At 39.8% G+C, this 27,224-nt stretch overlaps 2 protein-coding genes across 2 annotated transcripts; one reads left to right on the plus strand and one right to left on the minus strand.

The window, feature by feature from the left end:
- Nucleotides 1-5,846: 5,846 nt before the first annotated feature.
- LOC148869573 (transmembrane 9 superfamily member 11) lies at nt 5,847-8,820 on the plus strand. Its single transcript, XM_088971361.1, has 2 exons — nt 5,847-6,212; nt 6,447-8,820. The coding sequence occupies exon 2, from the start codon at nt 6,479-6,481 to the stop codon at nt 8,450-8,452; it is 1,974 nt and encodes a 657-aa protein (XP_088827487.1). The 5' UTR covers nt 5,847-6,212; nt 6,447-6,478; the 3' UTR covers nt 8,453-8,820.
- A 14,879-nt stretch (nt 8,821-23,699) lies between these two features.
- On the minus strand, nt 23,700-24,239 carry LOC148869574 (uncharacterized). The gene has a single exon (XM_088969921.1). The coding sequence runs from the start codon at nt 24,237-24,239 to the stop codon at nt 23,700-23,702; it is 540 nt and encodes a 179-aa protein (XP_088826047.1).
- Between the last annotated feature and the right edge of the window lie 2,985 nt (nt 24,240-27,224).

A 27,224-nucleotide genomic window follows, 5' to 3' on the forward strand; every position in this document is an offset into this window, starting at 1 on the left:
ATCTGTGAGAGAGATTTGAAAGAGATCTCAAATCTATTATCGCCACCCTCATTGTCACTACTATAGGTCACCATCGCCCGCATGTAAGGCTAATGAGACAACCATTAGCTTGTCCCATTAGCACCAAAACTAGCTCAAAACCCTCGTTTCTACATTCCCGCCCCCTCAACCGATCCCTTGTGCTTGAACTAGCCGTCCCCTGATCCCCGTTCTTCTCCCCTCCACCCAAACTCTCCTTCTCCGGCACCAACGACCACTCCAGTGAGCTAACCTTGACTAGGTATTCTCCAACACTAATATTTTGTTTTGCTATTTTGCTTTTTTCATTTCAAATAAGCTAAACCCTGTTCTTTGATATTTTGTTTTCTCATTTCAAATAAGAAAAACCACTGACTATCATTTAGCCATTTCACTATCATAGGTACTCTCCATCTCTCATATCATCACTCTTTCACATTTTTCCTTTTTTTATATTTTGTTTTTTTTTAATTTCAAATAAGAGAAAACACTGGCAAAGTGCTTTTTCTTCGACATCGGCGATCATCCAGCCATCCTTTCTCTTAAGTCTTACCTATATTGGATTCCTCCAGTCATCTATGGACAAGAAAGCATGCATTGTATTTCAACTTTCAACATGGTTATTGGCAAGAAATGCGAAAGAAGGATTAACATTTGGCATTTTTTTTTGTTTAGAATGGACAACATTTGTCATCTTTCAATCGTCACTCTATTGCCATGGAATTTGTTTTAAACCTCCTCAATTTAGGTTTTGTTCTGTACTTGTGTCTTTCTTTGTTTGAAATTAGTGGATGGAACTTGGAAGAGTAGTTTGGCAAGAAATGCAGAAGAAGGAAATGGAGGTTTTATTTTTCTCCCCTTTTTCCATTCTTTTATTTTGATTTGAAGGTTAAGTTGGGATTTAGCTTCTTTTTTTATTGAATGAAATCCTTCTCTTATTGCCTCACTCTCGTATTGTTGTTTACAGTGTGTTGTATCTGCTCATTTATAAAAGCCAATCTTTTATCTTCTTTTTTTTTGGTGTTCCTTGAGGTTTTGGTTGGATTTTCTGACCATCCTTCAAAAAATGGAGATCCTTTGTAGTTTATAACAGGCTATCTCATTTAGATCTTTGTAGATTTTTGTCCTATAGTGGATGAAACTTTGTATTTTATTGACATGCATGGGCATTTGATTCATGTGCCTCAATGCTAATGCTCATCTTTGTATTTCGCCATCTGGGTAACAAGTGTCCCTATTTGAATCGACTTTTCTAGTAATGGATGTCATTGCCTCTAGTAATCGACTTTTCTGGTAACAAGCATCCTCTTGAGTTCTAGCAATATTGTGGAAAATCCTCCTAAGACTGAAATTATCAGAAGAAGATTCTATTATCTGTTACTTTGTTGGAAGATCGCTAGTGACAGTGAAATGGCTGGATGATCGCCAATGCCAGAGAAAAAAGCACTATTGCCGGTGTTTTCTTTGATTTGAAATAAAAGAAAAAACAAAGTATCAGGAAGAAAAGAAGAAAATAAGAAAAATGTGTGAAAGAGTGATGATATGAGAGATGGAGAGTACCTGTGATAGTGAAATGGTCGGATAATTGCCGGTGGTCATTGTAGATGGCCAGTGGTTTCTCTGATCTGAAATGAGAAAACAAAACATCAAAGAACAGAGGTTTAGTTGATTTGAAATGAAAAAAAAAAAAACAAAATAGCAAAACAAATTATGAGTGTTGGAGAATACCTGGTCAGGGTGAATTCATCGGAGCGGTCGTCAGTGCCGGAGAATGAGAGCTCGGGTGGAGGGGAGAAGAACAGGGGTCAGGGGACGACCAGTTCAAGCAGAGGTATTGGTTGAGGGGGTGGGAATGTATAAACGAGGGTTTGGGATAGTTTTGAGGCTAACGGGACAAGTTAACGACTGTCCCGTTAACCCCGCACGCGGGAAGCATTCCCGCATGCGAATGAACATGTGGCGGACGCTCGGTGTGTGGGGCGCAGATTTGAACACCTTCCTTTCTCTCATTGACAGTCCCCAGCCTCTTCTCATAAGTATTTATATCTATTTTATCCTAATATTTTATTCCAAAAATAAAATGTGATTTGCATGTTATGCTTTAAATGCTTAACATTTGCACTGTTCTACCTGAATGGTTGAACCTCTTACCTAAAAACCAGTGGCCAAAGCAATTCCATTTCTAAATCAGTTTTGGATAAACCATTAGACCCAACAACCTATAGACGGTTAGCCACTACAACGGAATCTACTCCTCACACTTGAGTGCCTCACATGCACATCCACCATGCATTGGAAACATCTCCCCTGAAAAATAACTTACAAGTACGAAAGATGTTCCCAATGCATAGTAGGATGTGCAAGTGAGGTGCCTTATGTGAGGAGTAGATCTGGTCTCTTAGCCACTTTATTCGTTCACAGTTGGCTTGAATGAATATGGGTGGAAATTTAGGAAATCTAGACACATAGCGCTGAAAAAAACGAAAAACTGAACGACCGAAAAATCAACCAAAATCGAACTAAAAAATCGGTTAAAACCAAACTGGTCAGTTCAGTTTCGATTCAATATTTAAAAAAAACTAATAGTTTCAGTTTGGTTTCGGTTAATCATTTAAAAAAATCGATGGTTAACCGAACAGACCGATATATATATATATATATTACATCTAATAAACACATCTAAAGTTTTAAACTATCGAACTGACTACTAATAGTCTGAGACTTTCAGGCTGCCAGACTGGCGAACAGCTCGTTTGACAGTCTGAGTCATCTAACTCTGACACTCGCCGCATACGCATAGGATCCCTATTCCCTATTTCCCTCATCCCTTTCTTTCCCCCTCTCTTTCTTGCACTCTCACTCCTTCATACTCCCTGTCTCAGTCTCTTTCTGAGCTCTGTCTCTCTCTCTCTCTCTCTCTCTCGCCTCTTAGACACCGGAGGCTTGGTTGCGGGTTATAGGCTTTATTGCATCTTGGCGACACCAGTGAAGTGGCATCCCAATTCTTTTCAATTGTTTTTCCTTTTTTTTTTAAAATTTTAAGGGCATAAAAAAACTGAAAAATCAAACCGTGGTTAACAAGTGGACTGATTGCATCGGTTCGATTAAATGTAAAAATCAAACATACTGGTTCGGTCCAAAAAATTACCCCACGGTTTGGTTGGGCACCCCTAGTGGAAACAGGAAAGAGAATATTTTTTGAAAGTGAGCAGTGATGGATGTGCGGTTCCGTTTTGAAAATATGGATGTGCGTGAATTGGTGAACATGCCCAGCCCAAAAACAATCTTAACAGCATACACTATCGGCCCCAAATTGCCAAAGTTATCACTTGAAAATGTTTGGTTAAGTCTTCATCAATTTTATGATTATCGTGGGATGTTATCATTGCTTCCACAGTCTGATGCTATACAGCCATTGAGTCCTACTAATATGAGTTAGCTCAATATGGGAGATGCAATAAGACTACTCACACGCACTGGTGTCATGAGGGTAGTCTTATAGTGGAAGAAACCCGTGTGGCGTCCAGGCCAAGGCATAGGACAAGCCTTTTGTATGCTTAGGGCTAGGAGTTGCCCGATGAGATGGCTCCACCAAGTTCAGTAGTACTGAATCATGACCTCAATTCGCATGGCCGAGGCATCTTTTGGCTCCTTTCGGTCCATGGGAGGCGTCACTTACGTGCTAAAGGGGGATGACCATGATGAGAGGCGACTGGGTGCTGAAAAGAGGGGCTCCTATATGTCGGTGATGCTAGGCACTTGTTGTGCCAATGATGATAGGCAACCACTGGGCCGAAACACACCTGTACGCTATGGGCAACGAGATATCTCATTCAGCTTAGGCAAGGGGTTGGTGTGGTGAGCATGTATGCGCCAAGCCTCCCTTGAGTGTTGGTGGAGTAGTGTCGGTCCATGCACTGTCCCCATGAGCATGTGTGTGCCCATGAGGAACCCTAGTAGCCATGCTAACCATTAACCAGGGCCGCCTCGCAAATGATGTTGGTCTAAGAGTGCCAAGGTCAAGCACCCAAGGAGGTCGACCACACCTCCTCAAAGAATACGTTAAGCTTTTGGAGGTCTGCTTGAAGATGACATCAATTCTCCCAATAATCTTACAGGTGAAAATGACAATGGTGTCCTTTAACGTAAGCCTGGCAAGCGTAGGCAAGGCTAAAGCCTGTGTCAGACTGTGACATTGGGTCAATTGACACAATGCCGACCTTTAATGATAAGGGTATCTTATGGGTTGGTTTGTTTCGGTTGCAAGTAATTTGGTTAACCCAATTGACTTAATTGGGTTGGGCCAATGAAAATAGATTAATTCGGGTTATATTGGTTTGAATCAATTTATCGGTTCAATTATTCGGTTCAAAGGACAACCCAGAACTAATTTGTTAAACTAAGAAACGTGGTTTGGTTGGATAAAAGATTTAAAACAACAAATTTAATTAACAATTGTTGCAATATTATGATTAAAAGAATATAATTTAAAAAATATCAATTTAAAATATAAAATATTAACATAAATCATAACCAAATCTGGTCGTTTTTTTTATCGATTTACACGACCAAACCGAAACTAACTTCGACCTCTCAGTTTAATATACTGCATGAACCGAAACTGATCACCGAATAAATTAAAATAATTAAGAATTGGTCAACTGGGGTCGGGTTGAATCGAATTGGTCGATTTGATCGGTTTATCAGTCTTATAAACATCCCTACTAAATGAAAAAACTGCCTTCAAGCAGCAAATAGTCGGATTAAGTACTGATGCAACCATCGTCCTGCACACAAGCGAAAGACAAGGAAACTGTGGATGACTGGATGTGGCCATCTGGTCCGATCCATGGGCTCAGTTGGTCTGGAGTTACTTAGAGTGTGTTAAGACAGAGATACCCTTCTCTTTATTAGAAACTCCCAAGATCTCTAAAAAAACTGTCCTAATCGCTTTCATTGTCAAAAATCAAAATCACGTGGGTTGTACTTGTAATTATGAACTAAAGAAATTGCTTAATATAAATAGATTATGCTGCTAGGAGCATATTAGTCTTATCACATCTCAAAGAATGAATGTGGAAGGGGTTTGGTGTATTTTCACAAAAAGCTTAAATCCTTCAAGTTCAAGCTGTATGAATATGATGTGAGGTTTCTTTAGGTAGTCGTTGGTGGAATCTCTTTATCGGAGTCAGTGAAGTGAAGCTACGTACGTTTACCTTCCAACTGAAAGGTCTTTGGACTTGGACAGGCTTCGTGAGGAAGTGATGAAATTGAACCCACTGGCATCTCTCTCGTTGTTGGCCTGTGTTTATACGATGCCAATTCAATGGTTTGGATAGGCGATCACAAGATCAGCAGGTATTCTAGATGTATGGTTCATATTCGTTGTAGGATCTGCCTATGATCATGCATCGTGTGGTCAAGATTATAGAGGATAGCATACCAAACTGCCACCTGATTCTCATTGATGTGATTGTGATGTTCAATGAACTCATTAGGGTATAATAAGTTCATCCAAAAACAACAAAAAATGCTTGAATACCAGCCTTTCTGTATCATAGTTGGACTCAAATCTCTTCTAATATTTGTACTTTTACTTGCTGCAAAGTTTGCATTTTTTGTTTCATTTACACTCATTAAGAGTATAAATTTTGCATCTAAAAAAGCTGATGCATTTTACACTCATTTACACCCAAGGTCCTGACTGTTGAAATTTAAAAGCCGTTTTTAAAACAATTGGGCACAAATTCCCATTGAAATCTTTTATAAAAAATTATTTTACATTTTCTAATTATAAATAATTTTCCCCAAAAGATTTCTATTCCCTCACCGACACTCACTTGGAAACTGGGATCATGGTGTGTGAAGCCCCTCTTCTCTGAATTCTCTCTTATCGGTTTCCTTCAGAGGTAATAACACGGCAAACACGAGGGTGATTTCATCATTAAATTTATCGTTTTGCAAATGAGAGAGGTCATTGTTGTCATTCCAGAAAAAGTAAAGACGTGTTAATACAGTAGTGACGAGTTTACTCGCCAAGGTGGACACTAGACAAAAGAGATAAATACGGTCTTTAGGGGGCTTCTCCCTCCATCGATCGAAACCAAAGAAGCTTCGCGGGTCTCCGTTGTTGCAGAAGCCTCTCGCAGGGAGGTTCTTCTCTCTTTGTGTGTCCGTTTCCGCATTTGTAGCAGGTCAGTTCTTCTTCCACCTCTGAAACAATTATCGTTGGCATTTTCATTTTCTTGTAGGTAAAATGATGTTAAACTTGTTATTGCTAGCTTAGAGAATTGCTTCTTGTTTGAATCTCTAGATCTACAGAGAAATTTTAGCATTTCTCTTGTACACCTAGTCTAATCCAATGCCCATTTCTAAGATCCCAATGTTTTGGCTTCTATAACCCATTTTCTGATCTGGGTTCCTTGCAGATCTGGTAGAAACTCTGCGATAACTGTTAAAGATGGGCCTCTCCCATCAATTTTCGATCTGGGTTCTGTTTTCCCTCTTGGTGCTTCAATCTGGAGATGGGTTTTATCTTCCGGGTAGCTACCCTCACAAATACCAGGTCGGCGATATATTGTCGGTGAAGGTGAATTCTCTCACTTCCATCGACACTGAGATGCCCTTCAGCTATTACAGTCTTCCCTTTTGTAAGCCTCCAGGTGGTGTCAAGGATAGTGCCGAGAACTTGGGTGAACTCCTCATGGGTGATAGGATCGAGAATTCGCCTTACAGGTTTAAGATGTACACCAATGAATCCGAGATCTTCCTCTGCCTAACTGATCCCTTATCAGCTGATACCTTCAAGATTTTGACGAAGAGGATCGATGAGATGTATCAGGTCAATCTGATACTTGACAACCTTCCGGCCATTCGGTACACCAAGAAGGAAGGTTACGTCCTCAGGTGGACTGGTTACCCTGTGGGGATCAAGGTTCAGGACCTTTACTATGTGTTCAACCATTTGAAGTTCAAGGTTCTAGTCCACAAGTATGAGGAGACCAATGTGGCTCGGGTGATGGGGACTGGGGACGCGGCTGAGATGATTCCTGCAGTCGAGAAGCCTGGATCAGAGGTTCCGGGGTACATGGTTGTTGGGTTCGAGGTTGTCCCTTGCAGCTTCCAACACAACCCAGAGGCGGTAAAGAACAAGAAGATGCATGAGAAGTACCCATCAACAATTAACTGTGATCCCACCACTGTAGCAATGGCTGTCAAGGAAGGCCAGCGGATTGTTTTCACCTATGAAGTCTTATTTGAGGAGAGTGATATCAAATGGCCATCAAGATGGGATGCCTACTTGAAGATGGAGGGTTCTAAGGTTCACTGGTTTTCGATTCTCAACTCTTTAATGGTTATCACCTTCCTTGCTGGAATCGTCCTCGTTATCTTCTTGAGGACTGTCCGGAGAGACCTTACTCGGTATGAGGAGCTTGACAAGGAGGCCCAGGCCCAGATGAATGAGGAATTGTCTGGCTGGAAGCTTGTTGTTGGAGATGTTTTCAGGGCTCCAAACAATCCAGCCCTGCTGTGTATAGTGGTAGGGGATGGGGTTCAGATTCTTGGAATGGCAGTTGTTACAATCTTGTTTGCTGCCCTAGGATTCATGTCTCCAGCTTCTCGTGGGACACTCATCACAGGAATGCTTTTCTTCTACATGATACTTGGTATTGCGGCGGGTTATGTCGCTGTTCGACTTTGGAGGACAATAGGATGTGGTGATTGTACAGGATGGGTTTCAGTTGCATGGCGTTCTGCCTGCTTCTTCCCTGGTATCGCTTTTCTGATATTGACCACTCTGAACTTCCTTCTGTGGGGTAGCCACAGCACTGGGGCAATTCCATTTTCTTTGTTCATTATCCTCCTTTTGCTATGGTTCTGCATCTCAGTTCCCCTTACCCTTGTGGGTGGGTACCTTGGAGCCAAGGCTCCTCATATTGAGTACCCAGTTCGGACCAATCAGATCCCTCGAGAAATCCCAGCTCAGAAATACCCATCTTGGCTGTTGGTTCTAGGAGCCGGAACCCTTCCATTTGGCACCCTCTTCATTGAACTTTTCTTTATAATGTCTAGCCTTTGGATGGGCCGTGTGTACTATGTTTTTGGCTTTCTGTTCATCGTTTTGATCCTTCTTGTTGTCGTCTGTGCTGAAGTGTCTCTGGTCCTTACTTACATGCACCTCTGTGTGGAGGACTGGAAATGGTGGTGGAAGTCCTTCTTTGCCTCGGGTTCAGTTGCCATCTACATCTTCCTATACTCGGTAAATTACCTTATATTTGATCTCAAGAGTCTGAGTGGCCCTGTATCTGCCACTCTTTACCTGGGGTACTCTCTTTTCATGGTTCTGGCAATTATGCTTGCAACTGGCACAGTTGGGTTCCTTTCATCTTTCTGGTTTGTTCATTATTTGTTCTCTTCAGTGAAATTAGATTAAACCTCCCCACCATGAGAAACATTCTTTTCAGAGCAATGGTGGAGATACAGAGATGTGAACAGTCAAGAATCCTGGTCATGCTCACATGAATTTTGTATTCTTTTTCTATCTTGGATTCATTGTGTCGTTCAGGAACTTGGTAAAGGTAATAATAACCTCATCCAGTTTCGCTTGAATTCTTTATTAGATAATTGCTGCATAACACCGTCTTACTTGCATTTGGAGGAATAGTAGTGGCAGTTATTGGTACGAGGGCATATTTTTTTTTTCCTTTTTGTTTTTTCTTATTGGTTATTGAGAAGAAAAGCTTATGTAAGAATGCAGAATTTCATGATCTATTTTATTGATTATGATGTAGAGTTGCCTTCTGATTTTGTGTCTTTGAGAAGTCTATGATGGCCACCCATTTCCTGAGAATGTTTGGAAGTTTAGCCTCTTTTGAACATGATTGGCTCCTCCAGATACATGATATCTAGGTCCTAAGAGAGGCTGTCATGTTTCCATTTCTTCAATACCACACATTGTTTGCAGGAGATTTTGTAGCAATGTAGTGTAGGATATTATGGTGATTGCTTCATCATTCTAATCTATCAATCCCCACACAAAACAATTGGTTTCAAATTAGTTTCTTTCTCCATCATTTGGTGGTCATAAATGCAGGCTAGGTAATGTAAGTGGTGGTAGATGAGGTTAATAAGTTCTTCCATTGGCCATTGGTTGCACATTTTGGATATATCTTGAACGAATTTTCTGATTCATTCATTGAGGCAGTAATGGGTTCCAAGCGGTTCATTCGTCAGTATCACATTCAGAAGCAGCTATGAACTTCTGACCTAACACAAGCAGTATCACATTATAGATTACTGGCATTATGAAAAATTGCTTCTTTTGTGCATTAGAAATGAGATGCTGGGATAGTTTTTCAGCCAGAGTTTAGGCTCAACCTGGCACTGTTTAGGCCAATCGCCAAGTAGGCATCCCATCTTGATGCATACTAAACACCATACCTGAACATATGTATTACAGGTAACTCATAACGTTATTTCACTAGAATCAGGGCATGACGAAATAAATTAGTTGCAACGAGAATAGCAAACTGAAAAGGACCCTTTGCATCAAGCTTTTATTTTGAGGTTTGATACTGTTTTGGTATTGTATGCCTTGCACGGTGTAACAGCTTGGAGCAAGAATGCAGGATACATCAATGGATTTTAACCCAACCATGCGACTGAGATTTTGAATATATTGGGTGGGTAAAATAAAACTAAAGCAATTCAACAGGGAGGGTCCACTTTGTTAGTGGTTAGTGCTCCTCGGTTAGGTTAGGATCCACTTAAAATCAAACATACATATGGTAATGATCGCAAATGGGTTGTTGTGTTGTGTGGGCAGCTTTAGCCCCATCCAAAATCAAAATGGGTATAGGCAAAGTGGTTGGTTGGTATTTGGGCTTATAGATCCAACGCTTCATGAAGTTGCCATGTGCCAGCACAACTGACTACACCCAACACAAAGGAGACATTAAAGAAATCACTGACGGAAACGACAAAAGGGGGGGGGGGGGGGGAAGCAATAGAGGATATGGAAACTTAGGAGGAAGGTGTGTTTAAGGCAGAAGCGAAGACATTTGTTATGGAAGAAGTATCGTGGCCTTGTGGGTCTTAATTAGAACTGAGGAAAAGCCTCCCTAACCCTGATGTTAGCACTAATTAGCAGTATGAGTTATTTCTTCTTTTGATGTATACTATAGAAAGTGGCTGGCAGTTAGTTGAGTTGGCAGTCATGTTTGTTATATTAGTTGGGATGTTAGATAGTTATATTAGCTAGCAATTATGTTTGTTATATTAGTTGTGATGTTAGACAGTTATGTTTGTTATATTAGTTGGCATGAGTTGAGCTGGCGGTTGGACGAATTGTTATAAAGTTCTTGTACTGAGTTGAATATAGACAGGAATATACATCTACATTCTCTCATTCCTTTCTTTCTCTCTTGGCTTCTTTCTTTCATTATCTCTGTTCGTGTGGTTTTCTTGTGCTAACCATACCTGCAGGATAATCCAACAGTTCTCGGAATGCTTCACAACTTGAGTTGCATCATTGGTATCAGAGCTTGTTCTAATTCTTCATAATGGCGGAATCGACACGACAACAAACCTCCATTCAAGAGGTAGAGGCAGCTTTAACAATGAAGTTGAATGAAACTAATGCTCGATTGGATCAATCCATCGCTGGGTTAAAGGATATGATAATGGCACTGGTTAATCAACAAACAAGGCATGAGGAGACAGGGGAGACGTCAAGGAGAGGACACCCAAGAAATGGTGGAGATGGTAATTCTTTTTTTGATTCCTCATCCACGAGGCTTACAAAGGTAGATTTCCCGAAATTCAATGGAGACCATGTGAAGGATTGACTTTACAAATGTGACCAATTTTTCTCTTTGGATAACACTTCGTCTGCTGCTAAAGTCAAATTGGCAGCGATCCATTTGGAAGGTAAAGCACTGCAATGGCATCACACTTTGATGAAGTCTAGACTCACTAATGACCCCATGAATTGGGATGATTATGCTAAGGCCATCACGAGTAGGTTTGGTCCTGCCTTTGATGATTCGATGTAAGAATTAATGTCGCTCAAACAATCAGGCTCTGTTATTGATCATATGGAGCAGTTTGAGAACATCTTGACCAGGGTGGAATTGACTGAAGAATATAAAATCAGTTGCTTTATTACCGGGTTAGAATATGAAACACAGATGCATGTGAGAATGTTTCATCCTACGACTATTCAGCATGCTTTAGCAAAGTTATTTGAATATGCGCAAAAGTACAAGCAGTCGAAGTATAATTCTCAAATCAATGATGTGTATCTGAAGGTTGTGAGTAATAATCAGACATTTAAACAAGGTACTATTAAAACCCCACCATCTATTTCTCTCAAGATTCAGGGAACACCTATCTTGGACAAGCCACCTACGGTATATTTAGCTATGGAAATGACTGATAGAAGAGCTAAAGGGTTGTGTATATTCTGTGATGAACCCTTCACATCAGGACACCAACTGAAACACAAGAGAGCCCAACTATATGTTGTGGAATTAAATGATGATGATGATGAAGATGACACTACAGAAAAATGTAAGGAAGAAGAACCCCCTATTGAGCCTTGCATATCGGTGAATGCGATTACAGGAAACTCACATTTTTAGACTATGAGGGTGACTGGGTATCACAAGAAATGACATTTACAAATCTTGATTGATAGTGGTAGTACACATAACTTTGTGGATGAGCAAGTTGTGAAGAAGTTGGGGTGTAAAGTGGAGACCACTAAGCCAATGGCTGTATCAATAACTAATGGTAATAAATTGTATATAGCAGCAGTCTGTAAAGGATTTAGTTGACAGATATAAGGCACCACTTTTGCAGCAGATTGCATGGTCTTACCTTTAGGATTCTGTGATGTGGTACTAGGAATTCAGTGGCTATCAACCTTAGGACCTATAGTTTGGGACTTCCAACAATTGAGAATGGAATTTAGGGTTGATGGGAAGAAGCATGTTGTTAGGGGAGCTACCACTAATAAACTAAGAGCAGCTGATGGTAAAAAAATATCTAAATCACTGCTGCAAGGAGGACAATTAGCCTTGTTGCAATTCTGCAGTATTAAAGAGGATGTTGATGCTATTGCTTCTCTATTCTCTATTACTCTGCTGTATTTGAAGAACCGGTGGGCCTGTCCCCTTATAGAGAAGGCTTTGATCACAAGATCCCAATTGAACCTAGGGCTCTCCCTGTCAATAAGAGGCCATATAGGTACCCATCTTTATAGAAAAATATTATTGAGAAGTTGGTAAATGAAATGTTGGAGAAATCTATTATACAACCTAGTATAAATCCTTATGCTTCTTCTGTTGTTCTAGTGGGAAAGAAAGATGGTTCATGGCGCCTTTATATAGATTACAGGGAATTAAACAATAGAACTATGAATGATAGGCTCCCTATACCACTTTTGGATGATCTCTTGGATGAGCTATTTGGTGCTAGTGTATTTATTAAACTGGATTTAAGATCTGGTTACCACCAACTTCGAATGCATAAGGAAGATGTATTCAAGACAACTTTTAAGACACATGAAGGGCATTATGAATTTTTGGTGATGCCCTTTGGCCTCACAAATGTCCCATCTTCATTTCAGAATTTGATGAATCATGTCTTTAAGCAATATCTTAGAAGATTTGTCTTAGTCTTTTTTGATGATATTCTAGTGTATAGTCCAGATTTGCAGACCCATCTACATCATTTGGAAGTTGTTTTTGAGTTACTGTCACTGCATTCTTTATATGTCAAGAGAAGCAAATGTTCCTTTGTTTCTTCTAGAGTGGAGTACTTGGGGCACTTTATTTCGTTCCGGGGGGTTGTTATTGACCCTACTAAAATTTCAGCAGTCCAGAATTGGCCTCCACTTACTAACTTGAAACAGCTGAAGGGATTCTTGAGATTATCAGGATATTATAGGAGGTTTGTGCAGCATTATGGTCATATTGCTAAACCTTTCACTGATCTTCTCAAGAAAGATCAATTCTCATGGAATGAACAGGCCTAAGTGGCTTTTGATCAATTGAAGGAAGTTCTCTGCTCTGCCCCAGTCCTAGGTCTTCCTGATTTTTCCAAGACTTTTGTCATTGAGATTGATGCTTCAAGTGTGGGTATTGGTGCAATTCTTATGCAGGATAGTCATCATATTTCTTATATAAGTCGCACCCTTAGTCCTTTGCATCAAGCAAAATCAGTATATGAAAGAGAGTTGCTAGTTGTCTTGTTTGCAGTCAAAAAATGGAGTACATACTTACTGAATAGACATTTTATTATAAGGACAAATCAGAAGAGCATCAAATATTTGTTGGAGTAGAAAATTTCTACTCCAGCACAGTAGGAGATAATGGCAAAATTGATGGGCTATGACTTTGAAATTCAGTACAAAAAGGGGCAGGAAAATAAGGCTACAGATGCTCTTTCCAGGCTGCAATCTTCAGAGCTTTTGTTGTTGGCCTTGAGTTCATTGGATGCAGACTTGTATCAACAGTTGCAGCAGGTTTGGCATACTGACTCAGCTTTATAGAAACTGATCCTTGAGCTTCAACAAAATCCAACAACTCACCCTCATTATACTTGGAGTAATGACCAGTTGCGCAGAAAAGGGAAATTGGTTTGGGGTCTTCTGCTGCTCTTAAGCAGTATATTCTTAAATGGATGCATGATTCACCATTTGGAGGTCACTCTGGTCGTACAACAACCTTGTAGAGGATTAAGTCGTTGTTTTATTGGAAAGAAATGTCTAAGGATGTCCACTGATACATCCGGTCGTGTAGTACATGTCAAACTTGCAAATATGATTCCTCAGACTATCCTGGTGTACTACAACTCTTATCTATCCCTGATAAAGTTTGGTCTGCAATATTGATGGGCTTTATTGAGGAGTTGCCTACTTCTTTTGGGAATGATGTTATTTTTGTGGTAGTTGATCACTTAAGCAAAGCTGCCCACTTTATGGCTTTACGACATCCATATAAAACCCTGTAGGTAGCTCAACTTTATCTTAATGAGGTCTTTAAGCTCCATGGGTTGCCAGATACCATTGTCTCTGATAGGGATCCAGTGTTCCTCTCTAAAGTTTGGACTGAGTTGTTTAAATTGCAAGGTGTTGAATTACTCCATTCCTCGGCGTATCATTATCAAACGGATGACCTAATGGAAGTTGTCAATCGCTGTCTCGAAACATATCTTCGTTGTTTGTGTAATGATCAGCTTGCTTCATGGAGTAAATGGCTTCCTCTTGCTGAGTGGTGGTATAATACCACCTTCCATACCTCTGTTGGTACGATTCCATATGAGATCTCATATGGGCAACCCCCTCCTCTTCATCTGCCTTATTTGCCAGGGGAGTCAAAAAGTGTTAAGGTTGATCACAGTCTCCTCTAGCGAGAGAACATGATGAAATCTCTTAAATTTCATCTACATAGAGCTCAAAATAGGATGGTATAGTTGGAAAACCGACACCGGAGTGAAAGGAGCTTCAATATTGGGGATATGGCATTCCTTAAGTTGCAACTATATTGCCAAAGCACCGTTGCTGATCGCTCGAATCATAAACTCAGTCCCAAGTATTATGGCCCCTATAAAATCCTTGACAAGATAGGTGTTGTTACCTACAAGCTCGAATTGCCTGTTAGAGCTCAGATTCATAATGTGTTTCATGTATCCCAACTGAAGAATGATTATTCAGCTGTTGCTGCTTCCGATTTGTCTCCTTTCAGGGTTCCTTCCAATGCCTCAAAAGTCCCTGAAGCTATTCTTGATCGCCAGATGGTCAAGCGGGGGAAGGGGGCTGATGCAAAGGTCCTGATCAAATGGTAGAATTGCCCTCCTAAAGCTGCTACTTGGGAGTTCTATTATGACCTCTGCAAGAAGTATCTTGGTTTTGACCTTCGAGGACAAAGGTTCTTAAGGGGGAGGATTTGATGTAGCATAGAAAGTGGCTGGGAGTTAGTTGAGCTGGTAGTTATGTTTGTTATATTAGTTGGGATGTTAGACAGTTATGTTTGTTATATTCGTTGGCATGAGTTGAGCTGACAGTTAGTTGAGTTGGCGGTTGGACGAGCTGTTATAAAGCTCTTGTATTGAGTTGAATAGAGACAGAAATATACATCTACATTCTCTCATTCCCTTCTTTCTCTCTTGGCTTCTTTCTTTCATTATCTCTGTTCGTGTGGTTTTCTTGTGCTAACCATACCTGCAGGATAATCCAGTAGTTCTCGGAGTGTTTCACAACCTAAGCTGCATGATCTTGGTCCTAGAATTAATTGTTTGGAAGGAGCCAACAGCCAAGGGAGTAGAACTAAAACGGGACTGGAACTAGAAGCATTCACATATTGAAGGGTAGGGGAGAGGAAACTCCTCTCTACAGTGGTAGCTGCAATAATCCTCAAGTGATGTGATAAAATCTGATGCCGACTTCTTCCGGGAGAAGTGGGAAGAGGAAGAGTTCTTCTTACGCCCGCCCGCTACAAGCTATGGTGCAACCAAGAGAGAGAGCGGTGATCCTGTGGGGTGAGGTTTAAGTCTTCCTTCAGGTGAGAGTTGGGCTTGTAATACAATGGGCTCCCAATTTCTTTTTTAACCAGGAAACATGGAATGTAGGGTGTATGCGACAACCAACAAGAAGGTCAAGTTTTATAGGCTGCTAGGTCTACGCTCAAGCACTTTGAACTTTGAAGGGCCCAAAAGAGTTTCTGGGAGCAACGAGCAGAGATTGTGGTTTGTCTCTAAGGTTGAAGCCACAAGAATACCATGTCACCCACTTCAATTACTTGAAAAATAAGACCTAAATTCCCTATCTAAGAAGGGAGGAACTTTATTCGGTGGTCTATGTTAGCATGTCTTTCTTTGGAGAGAAGCTATTTATCTTTTTTTTTGTATTTTTTCTTATTTTCTTTTGTTTCCCTTAAAAGTATAATATTAACCATTGCTTATCTTGATTAGATTAATAAAATTGCACACTATTAGAGAAAAACCTTTGGCTTTTCCATGGCCTCTTATTTTAATGCATGCTATTATTACATTTAAAAAAGACATTTAAGAGAGAGAAACATTGTGGTTTTCAAAGGCCTCTTGTTTTAATGCATGTTATTATAATATTTAAGAGAGAGAGAGAGAGAGAGAGAGAGAAAGAGAGAGTAATAATATAAATCAAGGTTTTTAAAATTGAACCGGACAATGAATCGGTCAAAGGTTCGGTTTTTGAGTCAAACAATTTGACCATTCAAACCGAACAAACAACCCATTCTACCAAAAAAATGGCCAAAACCGTTGGATGGTTCAAACGGTTTGACTGTTCGGGCTAGCGGTTTGTTAAACAAATCAATAGTTTTTGGTGAAATAATAGTTCTAGGGTAAAACTGAATTAGTTCTGCCAAGTTTTGAAAACCATGATATAAATCAAATAATATAAATAGGTTGAGGTTAAATAATAAAAAATTATTAATGTAAAAATCCACTAAACTTACACTAAAATTAAATATTAACAAAACTTAGTAAATATTAAAAATGGTTTCAATTCCACTTAAAAATCCAACTTAATAAATGCTAATAAAAATAAGAAGTTTAAATATAAAAATATTAATTGATAGTTTTAAAGTACCAACAATTAAATAAAATCTGAAAATTTCTGAAAACCCTAAAAATAATTAAACAATATTTTATATTAATAAGGGTATATACTAAAAATAATTAAAAAGTATAATTAATAGTATTTTATTATTAAAAAAATACCAAAAATTATTAAAAAGTACCGAAACTAGAAATTATTGAAAAATATTGAAAATTAGTTGTATTTTTTATTAACTATGGTATTTATTTAGTTATTTAATTTATTTTTATTGAAAGAAAATGTAAATAAATTTAGTAGTGACTAATATTCAAAAATTAATGATGAAAATACTGAAAATTATTGAAAAAATACTCATATGCAAAAATTGCTGAATAATAATAACAAACACCAAAAATTATATAAAAATCTGAAAATTCTAAAAAGCCTAAAGTTTAATTAAAATACTAAAAATAATTAAAAAATTAAATTAGTTGTATTTTATTACAAAAAATACTGAATAATAATGAAAACATAATGTATTTTAATTATTAAAAGTAATATAATTAACAATAATTATTTTTACACTGTAATTAACATTAATTATAATTTAAGCTATAAATAGTAGAAAATTACATTTAATTACCAAAGTTATATTTAATTACTAGAAAATTACATTTAATTAGTTTTAGCCAAGAAATTAGCAATATTTTTTAAAACATGATAATTTTTAGAAATTATTGTATTTTAAATAAATACAACAATATAATAATTATAATATTTTAATAATTAATAATAAAAAGTAACAATTTGTTTATAACTTAACGTAACCCGATTAGATCTATAAGTTTGCAGGCTCAAGCATCTATTTTCTTTTGAATTAGTTCTATCTGAGATATGCACCATGCGTATATATTATTAGGGATAATAAGATCTAAAGTTTAGTTGGATATCAAACTTTTGGAGTCTAATGGTGGCTTTAGAGGATAGCGCCCAAGCTAAACAACCCCTAATAAGCTCAACTTGGAAGTTATATGCATATATGGTAAATATTATTATGTAATAATCAAATAACAAATTTTATATTAATATATATATATATATAGAAAATGTGCAAGCCCTAGCTCGAGCCCGAGCCTTATACCCGATCTGTCTGCAAAATGTCTTATTTTCGGTACACTTTTATAAACTAATATTTATATTTTGTCCAAGCCTAAAAAATAACAGGTCAGCCGAGCTGGGCCGTTGGGCTATCTGGCCCATGAATATGTCTAATTTTATATATAAACAATTGTATACATAAAAAATCATATGACTATGGGGCAGGGACAAGGATAGGGTGTCCCGTAATGATCCCACCTCATTGCCATTCTTATATAATTGTTAATTATTAGTGAAATTAATAAAAATGTTAGTTTTTGTAATTATTTTTATTTATTTAAAGTTGATAAAGAGTTTATATAAAAATAATAACAATTATTAAAATTATTGTAAATTATTAATAAAACTAAATTTATTAAAAATTATTGTTCATACTAAATTAACAATAATTATTTTCTATAAATCAACATTAAATGAAAATACAATTATTAAAATTTTAGATATTAACAATAACTTTGAATACTTTTAGTTAATTAACAGTAAATTCTGATTATTAATTTATAATTAATTAATAATAAATAAAATTACTAAATTTTTCAGATTTTCCCGTACATCGAGGGGTCCCCGCTAGTTAATTCTTATGATAAGGTTTGGGGAATTTGCTTCTCTTTAATCAAATTTCTGTCATTGATCGGAAAAGAAAGTTCGTAGAAAACCATTAGCTCTGCCTCGTTTGGATAAGTTTTGATTTTGAGCTTTGAACCGTGGAAAAATAGAAGTATTTTGCGCGCCTGGTAAGATGAGTTGATTTTAAGAGCAAAATATTGTAAAGCCAAAACACTTTTTAGGCCCTAAGCACAAAGCCTGAAACAGAAAACAGTAAAACCGGGATGAGTGTACATTGGCATATCAAATGACATGCCAGACGCAACAAGCACGGATTGGCATTTCGTTGGAAGAACCACCATCAGCTGTAATTCTCTATCGATCTATAGAATTCATAAGTCATTTAGTCGTCGTTCTGACAGATCCTGACGTTCACAGAAACTGAGAAAAGACATTAATATTGTACCCAATGGAGAAAAAATGAAAATGGAGAAAATATATGATACAGCACAATTGGAGTTGGAATCTAAGAAAAACCATTTATGATTTAAGCAAATTTCTGATTTGATAGAAAAATGCTTTAAGGTTAGAAGTTCAGATATGCTCCGAACAAACGCTCCCAGGCCCATTTTCAGGGTAGACAAGAATTGATGCCTAAGCCAAATAATACAGTTCAGACTATATACAGCTAGCCCTCTAGACCTTACATTTATGAACACGAAAGGGTTTGGAGTTGAAATGAATCTTAAACAGCAGCTCAACCTGGATTAGTGAACGTGCCGCAGAAACAAAATGCGAAGAAGGGAAGGGTAAAGAAGAATGCAGCTGATATGGTTCTATTAAAAGGAAAACAAAGAAAAACGGAGCGAAGAGGAAAACTAAAATAAGCCCAGGGAGTAAAAAAAACACCAAATTGGGGAAGTCTTGTCAGAAGTACACCAATAAGCTAATCATCTTCAGAATCCACATGGGATGACACCATTTCCATTTAGCTTTCCATTCTCAGCTAAAATGGGAGCCAATCTTGAGTCGACATGTTATCATTCTTGGTTTTATACCCTACCTTGTCCAGAAATCATGTCCCATGGCGTTCGAGCTTTGACATTCCTTGATGAACTCTAAATATTATCAATATATGAACCGAAACAGAACTTATGAGGGCGAATTTGGCCCACCAGTCACATCGTGACATATGACATCTTGGAACAAATGGATGATATATGGACATTAACTAAGTGATGATTTGGAGTTCTAAATCGTAGTTCATCTTCACTTCGACCACAACTTAGGCCGGTTAGGAGCACATCGTCTAGGGCCGACCTTTAGCACTTCGTCACTGGCCGATGTGACCTCGATGCAAGGAGAGACCTTCCTCGAGGGCTTGTCGACCTGATCGAGGTCCTAGAGGTGACCTATGAGTTGTACTCGCTGACAAATTCGGTATGCATATCCTGACACTCCCAAGTCTCTCGAAAGTTGGCCCACGTACTGAGTGTTGTGGAGGATGGTCAACGTGCGTGGCAGTTACCTCCAGGGATCTCGGACCGGTTAGGCGACCTCTAGGAAATCTCAGATGCAGTGCGCAAAGTCCATGCAAAAGAAAGTCTATATAAAGGCACCAACCCCAATGACACGAAAGGGTAGGCGCGATTATTTGCTCACTAGCTCTCTCTACACTCAAACTTTTAGCTTGCAACCAAGATAACACAATACTGACTTAAGCATCGGAGCAACCTCACTGGGTTAGCCACCCCATGTTCTCTAAGCTTCAATGTTTTGCAAACCAAACCAGCTCACCATGCAATCAAGTTCCAGGTCATCCTGCAGCTAGGAGCATCTAGATCGTGCTCCATCATTTGGCGTTATCTGTGGAAAACACTACATGAAGCCAAGTTCTCACCTTCTAAAAGCACCAACATCGAGAACAAAGAATTAATTACTAAGGGGGCAAGAACATGGGAACCCTCCTCCATGACAATTAAGAAGCTCGGTGCATTCGAGCAATCAGCAATAGAATGACCTCAATAACCAGCAGTCTGTCGACAACCACTTCGGAGTAAGGCCACCCCTAAAGGTCGAGCCATTCATGGTTCCCGTAGGAGTTGATGGCCAACCGATTAAGCACCTCTGCCAACCTCATTTCAGCCTGCGGGAGTTAGTGGCCTATGGATTGTGTTGACGCCCTTGCTGGTCGAGCCTTTCAAGGCTCCTGTGTGAGTTGGCAACCTACAGCTAGTCGGGCTGCTCTCGCAGGTCGAGCTCCCTATGGCTTCTCGTAGGAGTTGATGACCAGCATCTATCTCCAAGGGCTAATGCATGCAATCGCGGCACCGACATATCATCTAACGTCAAAAGTAATAACAAAACCTGCAAACAGAACATAAACGAATAACCAGCCTAGAAGAGCCTCAGCGATTTGACTCGGACTACCTCTAGCCTGAATTGCGAAGCCTCACTACAAATTGAGCTTTTATGGCCCCCTTGAGAGTTGGAAGCAAGTTGAAAGTGGAACCGCCCTCACAGGTCAAGTCCCTTATGGTTCCCATGAGAGTAGGCAACCCGTAGAGAGCAGAGCTGCCCCCTCAGGGTGAGCCTCCCATGACTCCAATAGTAGCAGACAGTCAACGGTTCCAGGAGCAGTATGCCATGATCTTGTAAGCACCTTCCCGAGGAAGCCAATCTCAAGTGATGATGTAGAAGTAGCAACATCTAAGGGTACAACTGAATGACCACCTGCTTAAGCGAACTAATCAGGCCACATGTCGGCTAAATAATATTAAGGAGAGCGGACCGCAAGTCGCTCGTAGAGCCTAAGGACTAAGGTATCGAGTTGATAGAATACCTCGACACCACAATGAGACCTAGTTGCCTATTCGGCATGGGCAAAATCAAGGATAAGAAGAGTGAACCGCGAGTCACTCGTAGAGCCTAAGGGCTAAGGTGCTGAACTGATAAAAGACCTCCACACAACATGAGACCCAGTCGCCTCTTCAGTGTAGACAAAATCAATGATAAGGAGAGTGGATTGTGAGTTGCTCCTAGAGCCTAAGGGCTAATGTGCCAAGTTGATAAAAGACCTTGACACCACATGAGATCCAATCGCCTCTTCGACATGGGCAAAATCAAGGACAAGGAGAGTAGACCGTGAGCCGCTCCTAGAGCCTAAGGACTAAGGTGCCGAGCTAATAAAAGACATTGACACCACATGAGACTCAGTCGCCTCTTCAGCATGGTCAAAAGCAAGGGTAAGGGGAGTGGACTGCGAGTCACTCCCAGAGTCTAAGGGCAAGGGTGTCGAGCTGATAAAAGACATCGGCACCACGTAAGACTTAGTTGCCTCTTTTGCATGGGTGAAATAAAAAAAACAGTTCACATTCAGCACAAGAAAGAAAGCAAAGGAAAGACTAGTTCGCTCTCAGCACTATGACGGATGCAAATTTGACCGATCTTTTCACTTAGATTTCAGGCACCGGATCGAACTCAATGACTACTCTTTTAAGAACTAGTTCAAGTGACACTGCATCGAAGTCTACCTAGGTGGAGCAACCCAATAGAGCAATCACATAGTTAACCCTTTCTTGAGAATGGCATGATGAGTTTCGCTCTTGAGGTACTTAACCGGATTGCAGAACCCCTTGATGGTCACATCCCTAATAAGGTAAATGTCATCGATGTACCTGCTCTACCTCTCATCGAGCAAATGAATTCGCTCTCGTACCCCAAAAATCAAGATGACAGGTCCTTGTACTGTTGCAAACACTCGAACTCTTCCGACTTGATAAGCAAATTGAACTCACATTTATGACTACGAGCTCATCAACATTCATTTCAGGCCAAAAAGAATGATCTACTCCCTTCGCTGAGCTGCTCTTAGCTCGGGAGTGGGGGGCAATTAATGAGGACAAATTTGACCCTCTAATCACATCGTGACACATGGCATCTTGGAACAGCTCAATGACACATGGACACCACCTAAGTGACGATTTAGAGTTTCAAATCGCGGTTCATCTTCACTCCAACTTAGCGATTTCAACCGCAACTTAGACTGGCTTGAAACACCTCATCTAGGACCGACCTTTAGCACCTTGTCACTAGCTGACATGACCTTGATGCAAGGAGCAACCTCCCTCGAGGCTTGCCGACCTGACTGAGATCCAAGAGGCGACTTACAAATTGTGCTCGTTGACAAATTCGGTATTCATATCCTGACATTCCCAAGTCTCTCAAAAAATGACTCACATACCAAGTGTTCTAGAGGATGGTTAACATGCACAACGATCTCGAACTCGAACAAGTTAGAAATCTAAGATGCTACTCACGAAAACAAAACCTATATAAAGGCATCAACCTCAATAATACAAGGGGTATGTGCGATTATTTGCTCTCTAACCATTTCTACACTGAAACCTTTAACTTGCAACAAAGACAATACTAATTTAAGCATTTGAGCATCCTCACCAGCACTCCATCAAGAAATAACAAATCAGAACCAAATCATCCATATTCCAGCTGATTAGAGGACACGCATCGTATCCCGCCATCAATTATCACACCGTTTCTTCGTATTCTCGGTTATCAGAGATTTATCTCCATCATCCTAACTTTTATTGTACAAATCAGTCTGCAAACAGAGTCCGCCACGGGCACTAAAGAGAATAGCTACCGGGCAAGCGTTCAGTCCGTCACCATAAGAGATTGTAGAACAAATTTGAAATTTCATTACATGGCAACCCCAAGAGATTCACGAAAAGGTTTTTCAGTTCGATTCCATTTTTTTGTGCAAGCAAGCAATCTGAAAGCGCGCATGAAAGCCTTCTAAGAATTGGAAAGGACATCTTTCCATCTCTCGATTGCAGACAACCAAAATTGCATCTTTTTGGATAAACAAGAGACAAATTACTAAACTTTATTCAATTTCACTATCTTTGCAGCTACAACAGAACGGGGCAAAAAGAGACTTCTCAAATACAAAGAACCCCCTACCCCCCAAACGCAACTCCGATACAATAAACCTGCACGAACCTAAACCACATGACACTAAAATCAAACAGCATCCCCATTTTCTTTTTTGATCGAACATCAGCGAATTACATCGGTAAATCTGGACTACATAAGCTATACACGGAACTCTAACCTACCTTCCTATTTAAGAAGCTGAAGCCAAAATGAAAAATCTACCTAATATTTGTGCAAGCGATCTTGATCGCCATGAAAGCAGAAGGTATACTGCAACTTTTCATTCGATAGCTTCGTTAAGCTCCAATCATTCGGAATTCCTGTTGAAAAAATAGAGGAAAACCGACATGGGAAGCTACCAACAGTAACGAAAGTTTCAGAGTGACAGATCCGGCATAAGGACACCAACTCCGACCAGAAACATCGTCCTAGACCTAACTCAGGACAGATCTAGCCGCAGCAGTTGACGGAGATCGATCGTCGCCACTTCATTTTTGTTAGGAACGCCCTTTTTGGTGAAGAAGGCAGGGAAAGGAAGAGAACTCGGGGGAGGAGATGCGAGAAACGCAGATCCCGCAAACACACCCTCGACGACCTTCGAATCAGTGAGACGGATCTGTTTCGGAACCATCTCGGGCTCTGGACCAAGCCGCTCTGTCGAACATAAAGCCGAATCGATATCACTCTTGATCTTCGCCTGCTTCTCATCATCACAGGTTGTCACAGATTTCAACTCCTCTCCGCGTTTCAGGATCGTAACTTGCCCCATGACGAGATTTTTGGTCGGAAGCTTCGTAACGTTTGATCGGCATCGATTACTTCCGTTCTCCTTCTCCTGGAACCCCGACGGAGTGCGCTTTCGCCTGCCGGAACGCATAGCGTTAGGGTTCCGCCGAGGTCTGATGGGAGGAGAGCCGAGCGTTTGAGGTGGAAAGCGGCTTCTGAGGCAATCTTGAGAGCGGAGAACCGCGGTCCCCATGGTTAACTTAACACAGATCGAGATGAAATGAAATGAACCGAGACAGAGAATATTTCGCGACTCGCGAGTGACAGGAGCTCAGGAAGAGCGTTTCTTTTATAGGCGCGTAAAGGTGATCTAAGCGTCTAGTAGCAGAAAAAAACAGCCAATCCCACGTACTGCGTAGGAACCCTCATCATCCCTACCGTAAAACCGTCGGATTTGGATCCGAAAAGTAGAAAATGACGGTTTTACGCTAAAACCATAATACAAGTTTGAGATCATTACACGCCGGCTTCCAATCCAACGGTTGTGTTAACATCACAGAAAAGTAGAAAATAAAAGAAAGTAAGTATAATATAGAAAATTGAAAAAAGCGCCACCAAAACCGCTTTCGTGAATACCGCTCATATGACGTGGATCCGAAACTGCCGAACGCAGAATTATCCACGAAGTTTTCCTATAGGGCCCTGCTTTTCGAGTAAGGTACAGAACTGCACCTTCAGGCTTGAACGGACGTGCCATTTCAAATGACTAAAATACCCTTCCTCGATAGGAGATAGTGGCGATAATGAGCAGGGGTAGTTCGGGGAGTTGAGGAGATGATGAAGATTGAAGAGGTCTACGACTACAGAAGTTAGGAGGTGTGCGTGTTGTAATTTTGATCGAAAAACAAGGGCATTTTGGTGGAGGACCAAACGTGGAATCTCGTCAAGGGAAAGTAGCTGGCGCTTGACCGCTTGACACGCGTCCCGTGTTTTCTGGTATGACGTAGATGTCGCCATGTCGGTACGGCACGTGTCCCATCAGTCTAGTGAGTTGGGGCGGTTCAGGGAGGAGGAAGGCATCGACCGGCAGTTAGGGATCGCTTTCGACGACGACGTGCAGTGCTCGTTTTTTGCATATACGTGGTTGTGGTTTTCAGGCATTGGGCATGGACCGGTGGACGTGATGGATTGACTCCGTCCGTCCAGGGTGGGTAAGGTATCGTGAGTGGGCTGCCAGAAATGTGGGGCCCAGTGTTTAAGCGGATCAGCGTCGCATAGTGAATGGTTTGTGTGTGGATAGGTGTGTGGAGGGTGGGCCGTTTTATGGGCCAATCACCAGGACATGCGTTGGCATTCGATGCCGATAGATAACCCCAATGGATGAGTTGATGAGCCGGCTGGGCATCATTGCCATTTGCCAGCGCTAAGAGGCGGTTTGGACGAAGCTGAACTGTGGGTCATCCGTGGAATCCCACGTGTACCTCACGTACACCCCTGATTGAAATAGTAGCTGATGGGCCGGGTCTACCCGTCGGGCTAAATCTGATAGGACCATGGGTTGGGAACGATTTTTAGCTCCGGTGACCGGTAGGTCCATTTTGATGAGTTCACTCTTTGAGGGCCCTATGAGCTATGGCAAATAATTCTTTTCGTAACTAGAGATAGAAACCGATAAAAAATGTGAAAGCTCACCGGGTTAAATAGCGGTTTAGTGCGTGAAAACCATAATTGCAGCCTGAACCAGGTCATCGGCTCAACCACTCCGGTACGAGTTTGACAAACAGGAGCAATGTTTGGTTTTATTAATGATGCCGATAGTATATTCAAAGGAAAAGTCTTTGGTGAGATCGAATAGAATGGTGGTTCTCAAAAATCAGAAGCATTGATTAATTTCAACATTTGTAAGTAGGTGCGCAAATGGATCCGAAATCCCATCCTATTTTGTAACATTCGGATATCTCTATTACCAAAAAAAGGAAAAAAGGATTCGGATATCTCCATGTTTTTTTTATAAAAAAAAGAATCTATGTATATATATGATGAAATAATTGAAAAATTACTTATTTTTTTGTCATTCTTTTAAAGTTTAAACTGTTTGTTTTTTAATGATTTATTAATTAAAAAAAACAGATCAAATTAGATTTATCTGACATCCTTAATGGATTTGTATTCAAATTAATAGTTGTTAGATCCAATCAGATTGGATCTATCCTTCGTATTATTGGATCAGATTTGGATATATTCCAATTTGAATATGATCCAATTCATTTGCATCCCTAGTTGTAATTTGAGGTGATGTCTAAAATTTTTTTATTACATATTATACATTATAGGGATGATTGGACAAAGGAGTGAGGACAAAGAAGGGTGCAAGTGAGAGTTTGATCAACCACTTAAGTTGTGTTTGGTTTGAGGAAAAAAGTAGGGTAAGGAAGAAAAAGATAAGGAAACCTATACAAGCTTTATAAAAATTTTCTTACATTTCCCTTCCTTTCCTTATTTTTTTCTTCAAATCAAACATAACCTTAGGACCAAGGTATTCAGCAACATGGGGAAATCCCCTTTCGTTCAGTTGTAGAATGAGCCACGGATTTTGAATTCTTTAAGCCTGTGGTTCATTCCAAAGTCCAAACTCTCTTTATCTCATCCTGGAGTGGAAAATACCATGGCATTTCGACCACGCTAAAATATTGTGGCTTTGAATAAACCACACTTTGGTAGTGTGGTGTGTTTTGAGATTCACAAAATTTGTGGCGCATTCTAGGATGATCACATGTTTTTCGGACATAGAAAGATTAAGCCCCCACCATTCATAGTGACGATGTTCAAAGCTTGAGGAGTTGATTTTGGAATTGATTTCTCACATGGCAGTGAAATATCTATGCCAATAATGTGCAAACCAACAATATTGCGGCAAACTCACAATGGCATGTTATTTGGTCAGAAATGCCTCTTCATCATCATTTCCATCCAACACATTTTCTTCGAGGAATCAATTTTTTCCTCAAATGCCTTAAAATCAATTATTCCGAAAGCAATAATTTGGAAAAATCGGCTAAAAGAATCAAGGCAAGATTCAAGATTGGATTCCAAAACCATTAATATAACCAATTATAGACCCTATAATAATTAATGGATCTACTATGCTTCAACCCTCCAATAATATAGACTATTACAATCTTTCGTAGTAATATTATAATTATATTTATATGTTATTTGTCATGTATATTAATTGTAA

The sequence above is a fragment of the Nelumbo lutea genome, chromosome 2, assembly GCF_056320005.1.
Source record: "Nelumbo lutea isolate HS-2025 chromosome 2, American lotus-T2T, whole genome shotgun sequence".
NCBI lineage: Eukaryota > Viridiplantae > Streptophyta > Magnoliopsida > Proteales > Nelumbonaceae > Nelumbo > Nelumbo lutea.